Source organism: Coregonus clupeaformis, chromosome 6, assembly GCF_020615455.1.
Source record: "Coregonus clupeaformis isolate EN_2021a chromosome 6, ASM2061545v1, whole genome shotgun sequence".
In the NCBI taxonomy this organism is placed as follows: domain Eukaryota; kingdom Metazoa; phylum Chordata; class Actinopteri; order Salmoniformes; family Salmonidae; genus Coregonus; species Coregonus clupeaformis.
Window position 1 is genome coordinate 40,370,224 of NC_059197.1, and position 15,881 is coordinate 40,386,104.

Below are 15,881 nucleotides of genomic sequence, written 5' to 3' on the forward strand. Positions count from 1 at the left end.
TATGAATACTTTCTGAAGGCACTGTATACCCCACTCACCCTGAAAATGAATGTTGGGCTACCACCCGCCTTTACTACCTACACATTTCAGAAGGTGTTTCACCAAACAATGTTTCTGTGGCATTTCCTTGTCTGTTTTCCTGTGTGCATTCATGTGTTGTAAAAATACAAAGATAACACTAGAAAGTGGCAAATCCAAATGTTTGTCAGGGAACACCAGTTGTTTGGCAAATAAAGAACAAACAAACCTTAATGATTCCTAGTCATATAAGCAAAATAGACAGACAGGCACATGCAGACTGAAAACGAACACTTGTGTATAGGCTTGCAAACACAGACATAAAATTCCAAGGCAACAATGGGGGAATGTAAGTGACACAGAGTTAATATTAACCTCAAGAGGCAGTTCAACCTACAAAGGTGTCACAGAACAATTAGAGCAGTAAACTGGTGTGGTGTCACAGTGCCAAGCAAGACAGGCAGAGAGAGCAGTCACATGCCACAAAGGCATTCCACACACAGATGAAGAATTACTGACACTGACACACCAGTAAGGCGTTCACCCTGCACACTCACTAACCAGTAACAGAAACATACTGGAGAACAGCTTTTCTGTGACACATAGCAAATATGTCACTTGTTAGTTTGTAGCACCAGATACATATCCATATCCATAAGAAAACAAACATGAAGCTGAGCTATAACTTTGTTGCAGGCTGCATCTATAATAATTTCCATTCTGCCTCTGTATGCACTGGGGTGTGTATGACATCTTCATAGCGAGGCCCTACAACAGCTGTAACTGAAAAATATTTGTTCTCTTAGATCTTCCCATTTACCCTAATCAATCACCCTCCCCAGACCACTTCAGAAATTAATTGTATGTTATGTTAAATGTTGCTCGGTGCAATGGAAATACTTAAAATAGTAGCTTGTTGATGGGATTATTAATCAAATCATTTATTTCCGTTTCATTTTATACTAAGGTAATAGGATCTGGTAGTGGTATAGCACAGATCTGGTCAGAACTTTTTCCCGATCATAATAAGGAATTCCTGTGCTAGAATCAAATGGTTTATTGAGCCTTTATGGTGTGCGACCAGTAGGTGCACATCCACAGGCTGCTGTCTGGGGCATTTGGTTTTACAATCTGTAAAAACAGCCTTTGTTACAATTTACATTCCTCCCCAGTCGGTCACATTGGAGATTGTCAGAGAGCCAGCCCTAGTACACCTCAAACCCCCACGTCCCACACCCGCCTCCCGCTGTCCCTTCTCCTGCCAAGGCTTGGCCATCTAAGAGCAGTCTTGGGAGGATGGAGGTCATCCCAGTGCTGACGCGACACACTTTTGTTTACAGCTTGAGTGGGGCCTTTCTCTGCGGCTTAACTTGACCTTAAGGGACGCGAGGGAACACAATTATACCTCAATCGCTTTACGGATATGCATTCTCACAGATTATCCCTAAAATAATCTCTTACTGTAAATCATTATCATCACAGACTATTCAGTTGGCTTACTATGAGCAGCTATTTCTGATCTCTAACAATTGTTTGCCATGTTAAAAAAGTGTTATGTTAGCTTTGGCTACATAAGGACGTTATCCAGTCATATGAATGTCTCTCTGTCTAGAGCTTAGTCTGCAGCTTTCTACTGAGGTATGAGAAAAGTATTGTCAAACTACTATGCAATTACAGTTTTTCTCAATCGCATACAAGCAATTTTGTGATCTACGCTGAAATGTATCTATAGCGGACGGCAATGATCAAATGCTGAAATACATTTACAGAACTTCTGATAATTGACTTGCTTTGTACCTGACTTGCATATCTTGGACCACCTTTTGCTAAACTTTAAATACAAATGTCCTCAGTGAATACAACATTTTGTTATGTTTTGTTTACCGAAAATTAACACATTGTTTGCAACAAAAGAGAAATGTGTGCAATTGTGTTCACTGTTTCTGGCAATCAGTAAATACTACTGTCGAAAAATTAAGAAATGTCGTAACGAATCCAATTAACAAACCAAATAGCACTGTAACAGTAATACAAATACAATCTATACGTATATACACCAGATGAATATTTTCAAGATATACTAAGAATGATATGTACAACAGTAGATATATAGTATAAAGTGGGTAAAACAGTATTTAAACATTATTGATAAAGTGGCCAGTGTTCAATGACTCTATGTACGTAGGGCAGCAGTCTCTAAGAGTACTGGGTGGTAGCTGTAAGAATATAGAGCCGGGACACCATACTGTTAGCCTTAGGAAACTGTTTAGTAAGTTTAACACCGGATATCTTTACAGAGCATTATGGGTACTGTAGTACATCATGCTACATTAGCCAGCTGGTGACAGTGTCTAAGGTTCAGGGCAGGGTACTGGGCGGAGTCCGGCTAGTGGTGACTGTTTAACAGTCTAATGGCCTGGAGATAGAAGCTGTTTATCAGTCTCTCGGTCCCAGCTTGGATGCACCTGTACTGTCTGAGACTCTCCAGTAGCGAGGGGAACAGGCTGTGGCTAATGTCCTTGATGATCTTTTTGGCCTTCCTGTGACGCCGGGTGCTGTAGATGTCCTGGTGGGCAGGCAGTGTGCCCCTGATGATGCGTCGGGCTGATGGCACTACCCTCTGGAGAGTCCTGCGATTGCAGACGGTGCAGTTGCCATACCATGTGGTAATACAGCCCTACAGGATGCTCTCGATGGTGCATCTGTAGACGTTTGTGAGGTCTTAGGGGCCAAGACGAATTTCCTCAGCCTCCTGAGGTTGAAGAGGTGCTGTTGCGCCTTCTTCACTTTGCTGTTGGTGTGAAGTGATTGCAACGAAAATGTATTGATCTACTAGGATTTTAAAGACAGAGTTCTGTGTCTTGTGGACTCTGTTTTGAAAATCAACAACACTGTTCCAAAAAATGCTCATACTGAAATACTGGAAATGCAGGTTTGATTGAATTTAGCCTTTTATTGTATTTTATTATGGATTTAGACTGCCATCTACAGGTACATTTTTAAACTAACACAATATTACACATAGCGGTCAAACAGTAAAGAACACACAGAGCATGCTGTACAGTTAACTATGTTTGGGGATGTTCTGTTTCAGTTCCATTTGATTCCATAAAACCTCATAAAGATAGTTATATAAAGTTTTAAAAAATCCATACAATTACCACACAATGAGACAAAGTAAAACACTAAATGTCTATACACAAATGTCTAATTAAAATTCACAAAGCAACCCGTAAAGCTGCTCAAATATTTCATGAAGTCTGAAGAGCCCAGTGAGTTTTGTTTTGAACTCCTTCCCACATCATGAACTTTGACAGCTGACATAAGTTGTCTTCAGCTCATTCACCTGTTCACACGTCCCCCCAAACCTTCTGTGTGTCTAATGGACAACACATTCCACTCTCATAGATTGAGATTTTTTTTTTCACCATTTCCTTTTTCTTCTGTCCTTTCACAAAAAAGAAACAGTACCAGACATTACACACATGATCACTGGTTTGCCTTATTTAAGGTAATATTAAAAACTAAATAAAAATGTCAAATAAACATAGACTGACCTAAAAGAGAAGCCAATTCAAGTATCATCCTGTTTTCCAAACCCATTGACCTTGTAGCTTAATGTTATTTTGTGTGTTGTCAGAGCCCCTGGTTTAGGTGACATGGTGGATTGGCTGATGACAGGAGGGGTTAGCAAAATAGACTAAAAGCTGTGAGGAGGAAATGTGTGCGGATTATTAGCAAAGAAGAAAAAATGTTGTGTGAAAGGGCAGATATAAATGACAAAGACATGGTAGAGGGGCAGATCCAAGTACCAAGAAACATTTTGATATTTAAATAAAGAAAAACAAAACAAAACAAATTGTAAAGTTGTTATCCCACTGGCTATAGGGTGAATGCACCAATTTGTAAGTCGCTCTGGATAAGAGCGTCTGCTAAATGACGTAAATGTAAATGTAAATGTTTCAGAAAACCTGAGAAATTAGTGAGGAAGAAAAAAAAAACAGCACTTTGCCATCAACTACTAGATGTGCATATAAAATACTGTTTTCCGTCAACACAAAAAATGAAGTTCTTCTTGGCATAAAAAGTACTTGAAACCCTGAAAACATTTGGCACCTCGTTTAGATTGGTCAATGAATGTCTCAAAAGACGTAATAGACTGGCGTCACTGGTTTTATGCAGAGTTAAGAGGGACAAACTGCCCACTTTTGTAAACAGAATATATCCCCAAGAGGTCCACAAGTGGTATTTTTCTCTCCAGGTTGGGACAGACACAGTTCCCAACTATGACGTCTAGTCTCACCCACAACTTTACAAACAGTAAAGAAGAAATATACTTACTGACAAATACCACATTTGTACAGAACTCACACTGACTCTCAGGCAACCCAATAACATGCAGATAAATATTAACTTCCCTCCTTCACATTAAAAGTTAGACAATTGTTTCGTTTTTTATTCTTCAGCTAAATTGTTTCGTAAACTTTGAGTATACAAATCTATAACGACAAGTATATTCATTCTGAGAAAATTTCCAACAAACTAAAAGAAACAGAATACAATCCAAATAGCTATATGAAAAATATACTTTTTATTATAAAGTTAGTTAATTTACATATCATAAAATACAAATAAACAAATGCAACCGTACTGTACTGCTATGTTGACCATAGTCCATACAATTCACTTAGGACACCCTAATTGTCAATTATTATTTTCAGTTTAAAGACTTGAAGTTGACATTCAAAGCTGTATTCAAATAAAGATTATACTTTAGTGTTACAGTTTAAATTAAAATAAGTGCATGAAATTGTAATCAAGTCAAATGTAATTCACAATTTTAGCTTTATAAACAAGGAAGCATGACATTACATCCTCTAAAATATAATGACTTATGTTATTCAATAAGATTTGTGTTATTCAATTCAGCACTAAATTCTCTACATGTTTTTTGTTGATCATCATAATTTAATATAAACAACAACCCCAAAGACTCAAAACTCCTGAACTTCTCAAATGGTGGACTGTGTACTGTCTACTTGTTGAGGATTTAAACCACAATAAATTAGTCAAACTTGTTTTACTCTCAGGATTAGTCTTAGTCCTCTCTGAGGTAAGCCTCATGCACGTCATCACCACCACTCTCTATGAAGGAGGCATACTCTGCCATCCTCTGGATCTCCTCGGCCTGGGTCTCAGCCAGCTTCCTCTCAGCATCCACAGATATCTGCCGTACCTCCTCCACCTGAACCTTGGCCACCTGCAAATTGGTCTTGGCTGTGACGGATGCATGCTCAGCTCCTGGGAAACAAACACAAGACGGTGGTCTTAGTTAGTCAAATTTCACCATAACAGAGAAAAGGGCCAAAGATGAAACATTCAATCCATGGTGATAACGGGTGACAATGAGCAGGTGGCCCTGTCCATCATCTCTCTATTGTGCTGCATCATGGGAATTAGAGTTAATGGTGACCTGGAGGTTTTAGTCTTCTTTACCATCACAGAGCCCTATTCACTAACAGCTACTGATCCATACATTGGTCAAAGTGTGAGACTGACAGCTCTTGAAAAAGAGGGGGCACAAACAGCAAACTACAAAGTAGTAAGACAGAGATACACAAAACGAACATTTTGGGGGCCTTTCTCAGAGCTAGCAGGTTTATTACTGCACTGACAGGTTCATGTCTGTGTGAGAATCTCAGTGCTGACTGAGGACTATTGACTGTCATGGGGAGCAGGGAGCATCAGGTACTACACAACACTAACACTAGCTTGTGTATGTATCATTGTTGTGCAATTCAAGGTTGTGGTTCAGTTCCTCTTTTTAGTGATAAACAGGTTGTATTGGTTTATTCGGACCCCGTTATCTTTTGCCGAAACAGCAGCTATTCTTCCTGGGGTCCACACAAAAACATAAAACACGACAAGTAACAATAATAATATATAATATGCCATTTAGCAGATGCTTTTATCCAAAGTGACTTGCGTGCATACGTTTTTTGTGTATGGGTGGTCCCGGGGATCGAACCCACTACCTTGGCGTTACAAGTGCCGTGCTCTACCAGCTGAGCTACAGAGGACCACACTGATAGACAACAGTCACACACATGTTTAACACAACCTTTTCAGTAATGACACTGGTAATAAACATACCTGTGTTGTACGCTGCCTCAGCTGCCATTTCACACAGGTTGATGGCATTAATCCAGTTTGACTCAAAGCGGTTGCATTCATCTAGTCTGTCACCAACCTGAGAACAGAGAGAGAGAGAGAGAGAGAAATCCATCAGAACATTTTATTACTTTCATGAGAGGTTTATAGAGCTCAAACTGTATTTACTTTTAGAACATAAATGACAAACATTGAACGGCAAACAGGGGTAACTAAAGCGTTTACTAATTGAGATAGTAAATCAAGTTAAATGTTATTTGGAAATAAACAAGACACCCTAAAGACATAGCTTTTCCAGATGGCTGGATACAAAAATACAGTATTCTTTTTTTCTTCTGAAATATGACTTTGTAAGACAACAGTGTATTTTTTGTGTATTTGAGTACACATTTCATACACCTACTTCAACACGCTGGCCAATGATCACTTGCCAAATGGCATCCTCCTCAGCAGTGGAGCGTTTTCCCAGTGAAGCCAGATATCTCCTCTGCAGGGCGATGAGGGTATGGAGAGCCTGAGGACAATGCAAACAAAACGAACACATGAACAAACACATGGTCAAAAGCATGAAGGGTCATTTAGGTAGCATGATGCCATTGCCTTACTGGTAAAATTCACATTTGATATTTCATATGGCTATAATTATCACGCTATACATCTTAGCATACACGATAACAAAAAACCACTATGATCCCTTCAGGTACTTACTTTGGCATACTGTGTGATGGAGTCTACGAGAGCCTGAGTGGTCTGGGAGAGGTAAGTGTTTGCACTGTCTGTAACCATAGAGGATGCTCTTCGGATCAGGGATTCATGAGAGAGGTTCTCCACTTGCTGGATAGAGAGAGAAACAGATAAGTTTAATATATGAGCTGAAAAGGGGGATTTCTATGATTAAGGCATTCATGTATATGATGTCAGCCTTATTCAAGTTATTCAGCATTATTCAATGACACTAATAGACAGTGATGAGTGACCCGCTCGTGCGCGCACAGAGAGAGAGAGAAAATGGTCCTGTACCTGTATGAAGGGGACAGCGCTCAATCCACTGCCAACACTCAAACAGGCCAAGCTCGTTCTGGTAACATCTGTGAAACGCACGAGCCTCTGGCGCGAGGGCTTCCTACTGTTGAGGACACTCGCTGCTGTGCTCCTGCAAGGTATTAAGAGGAAACAACAACACTGATATTAGAAAGCTACAGTGGTTACAGCAATTCGATATTTATCTTAGACGAAACTGTTTCTGTTTGCATACGAATACAATTCATTAGGGTGCAATGATGCAGTTGTTATTATAAAGTTATTTACCTGAAGAAATTGAGACATGCAACGCTTCTTCTGAGCGCGGCCATATTGGTCCGGAGCAAAAGGAAGTCCGTCCGACTTTGTAGAAGTCCCCCAGTAGCACAAGCAGAGCATTGTCTAATAGCTTGCATTTTACTTGTAATGTCGTTTATTACTCTTCAACTAAAATAAATTATGAGGTTACTTTTGTGATGTATTAATGTCTCAATAAATTGTTTTTAAACTAAAGATTCCTTTACCAGAATTCTTTACCACAAAAAGTAAGTATCTGTCGCCACCTCGTGGTAAAATAGTCCAAACTTCAATGCTGTATTCCTGCTGTAGTCTTGTATTCCTTTGCCCAACTGTGCTTCCTGAATCCTGTAGAGTCCCAGGGGTATTTATAAGATCACAAAACAAGCAGCCTCCCACCACACATATGTATTGATTTGTTTACTGTCCCCTGAAATGTGCCAACTAGATATTGCCTGAAGGTCCAGGAGGAGACCTATGACGCACACATTACGTAAGCACAATGTTATGTAAATTGACTCATTGTTTTTTTTCTGGCAAAACAGATATTTCAAATATCAGCCTCAAGAGTTATTTTACTGATGAATCAGTGTCCCTCCAATTAAAGTTAGTGACAGGCAGTTCACCCCAAAGTTGATCAGACATTCACATCAAAAGTGATCTAATGTTGAGAAGAGTCCATGTCCCCCCACTACATCTGTTGTGTAGATCTAGCTATACAGTATGTCAGACCCAAATAAATGGTAAAGTTATAGGCACCATCTAATTGGATTATTTAATGGTAGTTTGATCTACACATATCCCAACTACAGGCTGATCCTAACCTCAACCATTATGTGTGGCCAAAGGATTTGGTATGTAGTGACAATGAACATTATACTGGTTTTCAAAAGCCAGAGGCAAAGGTTAAACATATACGCTGGAATAAAATAAGGAGAGTAATCTTGTTTGTGTTTGTGATATTTTCTAATTCGCTAAAGTGCCTCTTTGGTCTTATTCTGGTCATAATTTCTCAATAGTTTGATCTACACACATCGTAGATCAAACTATTGAGAGATTATGTGACTAAACTCAACAATAATACGAATAAACTGTATTATGAAGCCAAGATCAATGATATAAAGAATTATGGAAAACATTTTCTGGAGTATTTTAAATGAAATGATGGGCAGATGTCACGAACGTTGACTGATGACTCGTGGAACCAAGGCGCAGCGTGATAAGCGTACATTTTATTTAGTACACAACACACGAACAAAACAATAAAACGAACGATACGTGAAGTCCTGAGGTTACAACAAACCAAACCTTTACGGAACAAGATCCCACAAACTAACTGGTGCCAACAGGCTGCCTAAGTATGGTCCCCAATCAGAGACAACGAGCTACAGCTGTCTCTGATTGGGAACCACCCTGGCCAACATAGATCAACACGATCTAGAACAAAAACATAGAAAACTAAACAATGAAAATCCACACCCTGGCTCAACATTTAAGAGTCCCCAGAGCCAGGGCGTGACAGTACCCCAAAAGGCGCGGACTGCGACTGCGCCACACAAACACAAGAGGGTAGGGGCCGGGTGGGCATTCTGCCTCGGAGGCGGATCCGGCTCCGGGCGTGACCACCACCTTTTCTCCACCTCCCCGTTGCGCCCCTGGTCTGGTCCCGCTGACTGGAGCTGGACCCGACGACGGTGGACCAGACCTTACCGGCTCCGGATTGGGGCCGCTGGCCGGAGCTGGACTGGACACCGGTGGAGCGGATTGCTCTGGCTCCGGAGTGGATCCGCTGACTGGAGTTGGACCGGACCCCGGTGGAGCGGATTGCTCTGACTCCGGAGTGGAGCAGCTGACCGGTGCCGGACCAGGCACCGGTGGAACAGGCACGGGCCGTGCCGGACTGGACACACGCACCACTGGCTTGGTGCGGGGAGCAGGAACGGGCCGGACCGGGCTGACGACGCGCACTACTGGCTTGGTGCGGGGAGCAGGAACGGGCCGGACCGGGCTGACGACGCGCACCACTGGCTTGGTGCGGGGAGCAGGAACGGGCCGGACCGGGCTGACGACGCGCACCACTGGCTTGGTGCGAGGGACAGGAACAGGCCGGACCGGGCTGGCGACGCGCACCACTGGCTTGGTGCGAGGGACAGGAACAGGCCGGGCTGGACTGGGAACACGCACCACTGGCTTGTTGCGGGGAGAAGGAACAGGCCGGGCTGGACTGGGAACACGCACCACTGGCTTGGTGCGGGGAGCCGGAACGGGCCGGGCCGGACTATGGAGGCGGACTGGAGGTCTGGAGCGGAGAGCTGACACAACCCGCCCTGGCTGAATGCCTATTTCCACACAACATGTGTGAGGCATCAGCACAGGACGTACAGGGCTGTGCACTCGTACTGGCGCTACAGCACGTGGCACTGGCGCAGGATATACGGGACCGAGGAGGCGTACTGGAGGCCACGAGCGTTGAGCCGGCACACCCCGTCCTGGCTGCATGCCCATCTTAGCATGACACGTGCGTGGTGCTAGCACCAGACATACAGGACTGTGCCGGAACACTCGCGGCACAGTACGTGGCTCCGCATAACACGGAGCCTGCCCAGTCTCACACTTCCTAGCCTGAGTACGGGGAGTTGGCTCTGCTCTAACTCTAGGCTCTGCCAACCACCCTTTTAGCCCCCCAAAATGTTTTTCTTGGGGCTGTCTCTCGGGCTTCCTCCTCGGCCGGTACCCTCTGCGATGCCGCTGCTCCTCTCTGTAGCGCGCCTCCACAGTCTCCTCCCAAGGACGGCGATCCATTCCGGCCTGAATCTCTGCCCAAGTCCAGGATCCCTTCCCGTCCAGGATCTCCTCCCAAGTCCAGGCTGTCTGTTCCTGGACACGCTGCTTGGTCCTTTTTTGGTGGGATCTTCTGTCACGAACGTTGACTGATGACTCGTGGAACCAAGGCGCAGCGTGATAAGCGTACATTTTATTTAGTACACAACACACGAACAAAACAACAAAACGAACGATACGTGAAGTCCTGAGGTTACAACAACACAAACCTTTACGGAACAAGATCCCACAAACTAACTGGTGCCAACAGGCTGCCTAAGTATGGTCCCCAATCAGAGACAACGAGCTACAGCTGTCTCTGATTGGGAACCACCCTGGCCAACATAGATCAACACGATCTAGAACAAAAACATAGAAAACTAAACAATGAAAATCCACACCCTGGCTCAACATTTAAGAGTCCCCAGAGCCAGGGCGTGACAGCAGAAAGACAAACTCAACTCCATCTTTCATCAGATCAGATGGCTTATTCATCACAAAACCATTTGATGTTGCCAATTATTTTAATTATTATTTCATTGGCAAAGTGGGCAAATTTAGGCAGGAAATACCAACAACGAACAGTGAGCCATCGTATTCATGCATAAAAAAATAATAATGAAAGAAAAGCATTTTAAGTTAGAATTTTGTAAAGTTAGAAAAATTATAGTTATCGATCAATAATGACAAACCTCCTGGTATTGACAACTTAGATTAAATGCTGCTAAGGAAGGTAGCTGACTCTATAGCCACTCCTATCTGTCAAATCAATGTTTTTTTTTTGTTTTTTTTGTATTTGTTTTTATCCCCTTTTTCTCCCCAATTTTGTTATATCCAATTGCGATCCAATTACGATCTTGTCTAATCCCTGCAACTCCCCAACGGGCTCGGGAGAGGCGAAGGTCTCCGAAACATGACCCGCCAAACTGCGCTTCTTAAAACCTGCACACTTAACCCAGAAGCCAGCTGCACCAATGTGTCGGAGGAAACATCGTACAACTGATGACCGAAGTCAGCCTGCAGGTGCCCGGCCCGCCACAAGGAGTCGCTAGAGCGTGATGAGCCAAGTAAAGCCCCCCCGGCCAAACCCTCCCCTATCCCAGCCTTTAGATGACAGAAAGGTGCCATATTTTTAGGTGACTGACAACTAAGTTCTGCCGCATGTCCCCTGTTATGCAATTAAAATATTCATTTGTTTTTAATTTAGTGTTTGTTGAATGATGGTATCACCTTGTTTGTTTGTTTTTTCATATTTACTCTTAGCATGTCTATCTTCTGATGATGTAATATTTTGGGAACATTGAAGAACTTGACCTCTTATGGTATGAGGTCATATTTTGGGACTTACAGTAGTGGGCTAGTAGCTGTTGATAAATTTTTTCGTATAGATATACAGTATATCATTGAGACTTATTGTCTGAGAATGAGTGTCAGACGTGTTGCCATTGAGCATCATTACCACCAGCTGGTTGGGGGCTGATGGGCTCATTAGGACAACTCAGATCTCTCTCTAACTTTTGCCTAATTAAGCCTGATATTCCAGAGTAAATACTAAGCCCCGGCTCTCCCTGTACAGCAACGGATTGTTGTTGCTTTTCAAAACAAACAATGCTCATAAGGCACTGCAGAATGATGAATAATTAATGACCATTTTTAATGACTTTCAAAAAGTCTTAATAAGCCACACAGGAGTTCGAGCAAGTCTTTCATCAGCATTCTCACTATGAGGGACCAGCATGGAGAAAAACAGATCAACAGTGAAGAGAACAAAAGCAGGTCCAGAGAGGCTATGTTTTGGCAATGTTTTGGTCAGTTGCAGTTTGATGTCTGGCTACTACCTCCACCCACAGTATGATGTCTGCCTATTGGCTACTAACAGTCAGGTAGAGCAGGCTATGTTTTGGTCAGACGTAGTTTTACCGGTAGTCTTCCCAGCTGGCTGATGGGAAGATGGATCGGAAGCCATCTAGCTGTGTATTAGAAATTATAATTAATAACATGTGCATTGTAGTGGTCAGCAAACCTGGTCCCGCAGAGCAGCATGGTACAGACATTGTGTTGCATCAGCCAAAGACCAAAACAAGTAATCAACCCATGGTCAAAGCTATATGACCAACCTAAGGTGTTTTATTGTTGGGTTGAAACAAAAACATGCACACCCTGTTGCTCTCCAGGACCAGGTTTGGTGACTTCTGGTGTATAGCATAGAAATAGTTTTTCTGGGAAAGTGAGCACAGGTCAAGAGTCCTCTGTGCTGCAGGTGATCACACAGCCATACTCGTTGTGACCTCAACAAACTGTGCAGGTTCAGTTCCTGAAAATGACATCATACGCCTTTAACATGTGTATTCTCCAAATAACATTCCCTCAAGGCTGTCATATAGCAGTCCGTTTAGAAGTGGAGTAGGCCTCATAGCAAGAAACAAAAGAAAGTTTGAATAGCCTACACTTTTAAAGTACATTCAGAATGTAGTGTTTATTTTCCCTGTTTTGACTATTATAGAGCATGATTGTTTGAACCATAAATCCAGAACATGCTGCATGTGAGTGAAGAGAACTTGTCTCTGTGTTTGTATGTGTCTAAGAACCCCCAATTGAGGCCCAAAGGGCTATCTACTAGTGATGCGCGGGTCAGCTTTTTGTTCACGCGCACCTGCCCGCCATTGCTAATAAAACATCCGCAACTGCCCAACTATATGTGATTCAGTGAAAATCTGAGACCTGCACCCATCCCTAACTAGCAAATAGGCCTATAGAAAATGTGCTGTAATGCGTAATGCCATTTTTTGACAGGCCTTCTTCAGGAGTTAATATTATATTAGGCTATGTGAGAGGTTATAGACCTATAGTCAGTGTCCAGAGTTCAGACTACTATTCCATTTAACCCGTCTGAACAGTAGCCTACAGTTCCCTTGACAGGCCATTTTTAAGTCTCCGTCTTGTGACTATCGAATTTGTATAGCACCTCACAATCATCACACATAACATAGCCACAGCACTGCTACCATCCTCTTTTACCATTTCACCAAATCTTTCCCAACATTAAACTACTGTTCTGGCCCTCCCTTCTATTTATTTTCAACCCTCCATTTTGCAGCTTTTCTCTTATTGAATTAAACTCTGACGTCCTTTTTGGCTCAGTGGATCGATGTCAACTTTTTCTGCCCAAGTTCCCAAAAGCATTTGGCAATTGGCGTGTATTTGGCGAGCGCAGCCTACCTACAGGTAGGGCCTAAAGTTTAGGCTTAGGCTACGCACTAACGCAATATAAAAATAATGAAAGAAAAGCCTCAATGGAGCCTATAGAATTATACATTTATGGATTTTTAATGCATTGTTTTCTCTTTATTCAACCAGCCAGCCACCCACCCACCCTTCATCCAACCAGCCAGCCAGCCAGCCAGCCAACCCACCCGCCCTTCATCCACCCACCCGCCTGCCCGCCCTTCATCCAGCCACCTGCCCTTCATCCAGCCAGCCAGCCAGACACCCACCCGCCCTTCATCCATCCACCCACCCGCCCGCCCGCCCGCCCGCCCGTCTTCATCCACACAATAGTTAATGACCCTAAACCCACCTGCCCCGAGAATATAACTGCGGGGACTGCGGGTTATGAGTTAGCCCACGCACCACTAGTATCTACAGTACAACTGCACTCATACTGCTACACAACAAACACTGCTCACACTCACATGTAGGCCTATTTACACATCTCAGTCAGAAATATCACTATATTTGATGAAAAATGTTTACTGTAATCTGTGTGTTACTCCTCGTGAATGCCACACATAGACATATATCCTGAAAACATGTTGAAATGTTATAATCCTATGAGATTACTGTGCATTACGTCGTTATATGGTTGGTCTAAATATAGGAATGTGGTGTATCTGAAGGTTCATGACAACATTCCTTTGAGAAATCCTCCATGAGTTAAATTCTCTATAAAGACTTCATGCAGAGCACTGTCAGTAGATATTTGCCTGAGGACTCAAGAGGAGACTGAGAGAATACCTGTTTGTACTGTGCTGCTGCTATGGCATGATTCCTTTCTAAGGCAACCTGCCATATTTAAATCTATGTCCTACAACCAAGAAGAAACAGAGCATTAGATTGGAAATGTGCTTGTGCTTTTTTTCTCCTGGAACAGAGGTTTTTGATTTCATCTAAGATTTTTAATATATTTAAATATGTTATCTATTGCTAGATGATTTCATATTTAAATGTCATCCTTTGTAACATGTTTATGAAATACAATTACTGTACATAGGCCTACTGTATATAACTTCTTGCTATTGGCCATTCCCTTGTGTGATATGGCTGACAACAATACAACAACTGCAGATGGTAGCAGCAGCTCCTCTCTGCGACAGGTTAATGAGAGGGTTGTAATAGTCCAGGTCCTGAATGCAATCTTTATTTACATCATCTGCCTGCTCATCTTCACCTTCTTCAAAAAGGACACCTTTCTCTCAAACACACGTTACGTCTTCTTTGCTCACACACTGCTGGTTGACTGCCTGTACCTAATCATGACTAATAACTTGCTCCTCCTGACTTACTTTAGTGTCACCATGCCAGCTGCTGTGTGTGTTGTCTTCTGTGTGTTGCTGAGTGAGTTGACCTTTGTCACCCCGCTGACACTGACGGCCATGAGCCTGGAGCGCTATGTGGCCATCTGCATGCCCCTGCGCCACGGAGAGCTCTCCACTGTACGCAGATCCATTCACTGCATCTTCTTAATCCACAGCATCAGCGCCATACAGCCCATCATAATTGTCTCCATCTTCTTTGCCTCAGTACCTCTGGGTTTCTACACGCAGTATAAGCTGTGTTCAGCAGAGATGTTTATTGCACAGAAGTGGCAGAGACACCTTAGATCAGTTATAGGTCAGTTCTACTTTCTGGTCATGTCTATCACCATTGTTTTCACCTATGTTAAAATAATTGCAGTGGCCAAAGAAGCATCAAACAGTAAGAAATCTATTTCTAAAGGTCGTAAAACTGTGATTCTCCACGCTATCCAGTTGTTCCTGTGTCTGATCCAGCTGTGGTGTCCGTTCGTGGAGGCTGCCATCCTGCCAATTCATTTGAAATTGTACAATGATGTGAGATTCTTTGATTACATTGTTTTTATTCTGGCCCCGCGATGTCTTTGTCCACTTGTCTATGGCCTAAGGGATGAAAAGTTTTTCCTTGCATTGAAATATTATGTATTTTTTGGGTTGAATAAGAACATTTCTCCAATACTTGTTGATAACTGAATTGCTGGTCATATGAAAATATAACACTTGCTTAACAGGCAAGGCCATTGGTATTGGTATTATTTATCACATGATTTTTTGGTATTGAAATGCACTCTGGTTTGCAAAGACGGCAGACAATGACATATTGTGTTCATCTTAAGGTATATTTGAATGAACAGCTATGTTACATATGCTTATATGTGTTTAAGCTAATTACAGTACATGCATTGCAGTGTGTCTTCTAATTAGAAAAAAATTAAACGTCTCAAACAACATTAACCATGTGTGTAATTTCTAAAATGACCTGAT

The 15,881-nt window shown here is 42.5% G+C and overlaps 2 protein-coding genes across 2 annotated transcripts; one reads left to right on the forward strand and one right to left on the reverse strand.

Annotated features, from left to right (window-relative positions):
* Positions 1-4,590: 4,590 nt before the first annotated feature.
* LOC121567939 (diablo homolog, mitochondrial) lies at positions 4,591-7,851 on the reverse strand. Its single transcript, XM_041878333.2, has 6 exons — positions 7,498-7,851; positions 7,210-7,342; positions 6,898-7,023; positions 6,593-6,703; positions 6,172-6,268; positions 4,591-5,319 (listed from the first exon to the last, which is right to left on the reverse strand). The coding sequence occupies exons 1-6, from the start codon at positions 7,623-7,625 to the stop codon at positions 5,117-5,119; spliced, it is 798 nt and encodes a 265-aa protein (XP_041734267.1). The 5' UTR covers positions 7,626-7,851; the 3' UTR covers positions 4,591-5,116.
* Positions 7,852-14,642: 6,791 nt separating this feature from the next.
* LOC121568170 (odorant receptor 131-2-like) lies at positions 14,643-15,590 on the forward strand. The gene has a single exon (XM_041878744.1). The coding sequence runs from the start codon at positions 14,643-14,645 to the stop codon at positions 15,588-15,590; it is 948 nt and encodes a 315-aa protein (XP_041734678.1).
* Positions 15,591-15,881: the final 291 nt, after the last annotated feature.

Coding starts and splice junctions, on each gene's coding strand:
- LOC121567939 (XM_041878333.2), bottom strand. CDS start 7,625: ATGCAAGCTATTAGACAATGCTCTGCTTGTGCTACTGGGGGACTTCTA. Junction 6,704..6,897: donor CCATCACACAGTATGCCAAA/GTAAGTACCTGA, acceptor CATTGTCCTCAG/GCTCTCCATACCCTCATCGC. Junction 6,269..6,592: donor TCATTGGCCAGCGTGTTGAA/GTAGGTGTATGA, acceptor CTCTGTTCTCAG/GTTGGTGACAGACTAGATGA.
- LOC121568170 (XM_041878744.1), top strand. CDS start 14,643: ATGGCTGACAACAATACAACAACTGCAGATGGTAGCAGCAGCTCCTCT.